At 46.3% G+C, this 2,038-nt stretch overlaps 1 protein-coding gene across 1 annotated transcript in view; it reads right to left on the bottom strand.

Moving 5' to 3' along the window:
• LOC118411387 (protein transport protein Sec24C-like) overlaps positions 1–2,038 on the bottom strand; it is a gene marked incomplete in the record, with an annotated part of 44,074 nt that overhangs the window by 19,006 nt on the left and 23,030 nt on the right. The window contains 2 exon segments of the mRNA XM_035813648.1: positions 380–559; positions 1,508–1,534. Of these exon segments, the coding sequence (XP_035669541.1) occupies positions 380–559; positions 1,508–1,534 (207 nt within the window).

Raw genomic sequence — 2,038 nt, 5'->3', positions numbered from 1 at the left:
GCAGATCAGCTTTTTTGTCAGTTGAGATCCCAATCAGAGTCGTTAAGAAGAAGTGTTAGATCGAAGATATGCCTTATACCCCCCTCACATTAGGCCCCATTCGATCGGACGACGAGTCTGCGAGCTCTAATTTACGAGGAGGCATGACCCTGATGCTGACGAAGGAATGGCAGAGTTCCCCCTTCCCGTCAGGGTCCTCGTAATTTAGAGCTCGCAGACTCGTTGTCCGATCGAATCGCGCCTAATGTGAGGGGGGTATAAGGAATATCTTCGAATTTACACTTACACTTACAGACTCTGATTGGGATCTCACCAGACAAAATAGCTGATCTGCCAGATGCATTCTCTACTGACATACAGGAACACCACACAAACTCACCGGACTGGGGATCTGGTCTGGGTCCAGACGACGCTGCTGGGGAGGCTGTGCCACCGGTTGTCCCTGGTAACCGCCCATACCACCGGGACCGGGGGGTGGGGGCTGTCCGAAGCCCCCCGGGCTGGAGGGAGGGGGGCCGTACTGTCCCTGGTACCCCCCTGGGGCTCCTGTGTAGTTAGGCTGGGGACATACAGGCAATATTAGTATTCATGGACCGGGAGTATCATTACTGATAATAGTATAAAATGACTCAGATCAAAATACCAAAACAATCTGCAATCTGGAATTCTTTCAATTTAATTTCTGCAAAACTAAAATCTGTTTTGAAAGCTACAAGAAAACAAAACAAAACCTATATTCCAACCTTAAACCCCACAATTTCCCATCTCATTTGCAAAAGCCTCTCTACAACATTCATTTACATCTGTCACAATGTATAGTTTTATAGATTTGCCATTTTGTTGTTCTGAACATTCAAAATTTAATGATAGCAAATATCACAAACAAGTTGTACAGTATTAAATCTGACACATGATGCTCCATAAAGGAGACCCAATGTTGGATACAGTACCCACTGTTAGTATGACAGGCATCTAACACACAAAAATAATCACACCATTGTTCAAGGTTACACAGAACAGTATCTGCACCTACTACACCTAGTTCCACCTGTTAGTACAAAAGAAATAATCATTACCTTGTTTAAGGTTACATTTCTGCACATTGGAGAGTGTTTAACTACCTAGTTGTATAGACAAGTTTGTCAGTACATGCTGCTTCTGTGCTTGCTGACAGAAGGAAGGATGTGCAGAAACTCCAAGCAGATATGTGCTCTAGCTTGTTTCATTTTACAACCCTTTTTCTTAGCCTGGATACCAGACCCTAGCCCAATCTCAAAAATACCTACCGGGCTGGGGTCTGATATCCAGGCTACGTTTTTCTTACTTTATAATTATATACCCTCTTGTTGGTGTGATTTCTGAATTGATCACCATGGAGCACAAGAGACTAAAACTTTCAAAACAAGCCAGCGCCGTCTCTGCTTGGAGGTGCGTTAAGACGCAGGAGAATATGTCATGATAATTATAAGTCTGGGAGAAGAAGTCATTAAGTCATCATGTTACTTACTTTAGGTTTGGATTCTGTTGATTTCTGCTGCAGGAAGGAAGGAAGCAGGAAGATGGCAGAGTTAACTACAACATGTTCTCAGTTAAAAACAGAAATTCTATCACACGATGTGTGGAGTCTCCACACCATGTGGGGAAACCCCCACACATCGTGTGGAAACTCCACACATCGTGTGGAAACTGCACTCTGCCCGAGGAAGCTTGATGCGCAGCGAGGGACACTTGTCCGTGGAAACAGCCCCCGGGACGCGCAAAGGCATTACGTGACACGTGTTGCCTCCACGGGTGGCCGTACGACACACATTGGGCAGGTTTCACCATCACTGAATGTGCCTATGTCGTACGCAGCCCACTTACGCTTTGCAGAACGTCATGTGTCATATGCGAATGCCTGAGACCTTTCCCACCCGTGAGTCAACCCACGCCACACTCGTCTGGCCACCACGGTTCACGGCTGTGCGCTGCAGTGTGCTGTGGTGCGCTGCACCATGAGAGTCGCAGTGGCTTTGTGTGAACCGAAAACTATCCTAGG

This window comes from Branchiostoma floridae, chromosome 3 (genome assembly GCF_000003815.2).
Source record: "Branchiostoma floridae strain S238N-H82 chromosome 3, Bfl_VNyyK, whole genome shotgun sequence".
Classification (NCBI taxonomy): domain Eukaryota; kingdom Metazoa; phylum Chordata; class Leptocardii; order Amphioxiformes; family Branchiostomatidae; genus Branchiostoma; species Branchiostoma floridae.
The sequence above is the reverse complement of the archived record's forward strand: the minus strand, read 5'-3'. Positions and strand labels throughout refer to the sequence as shown.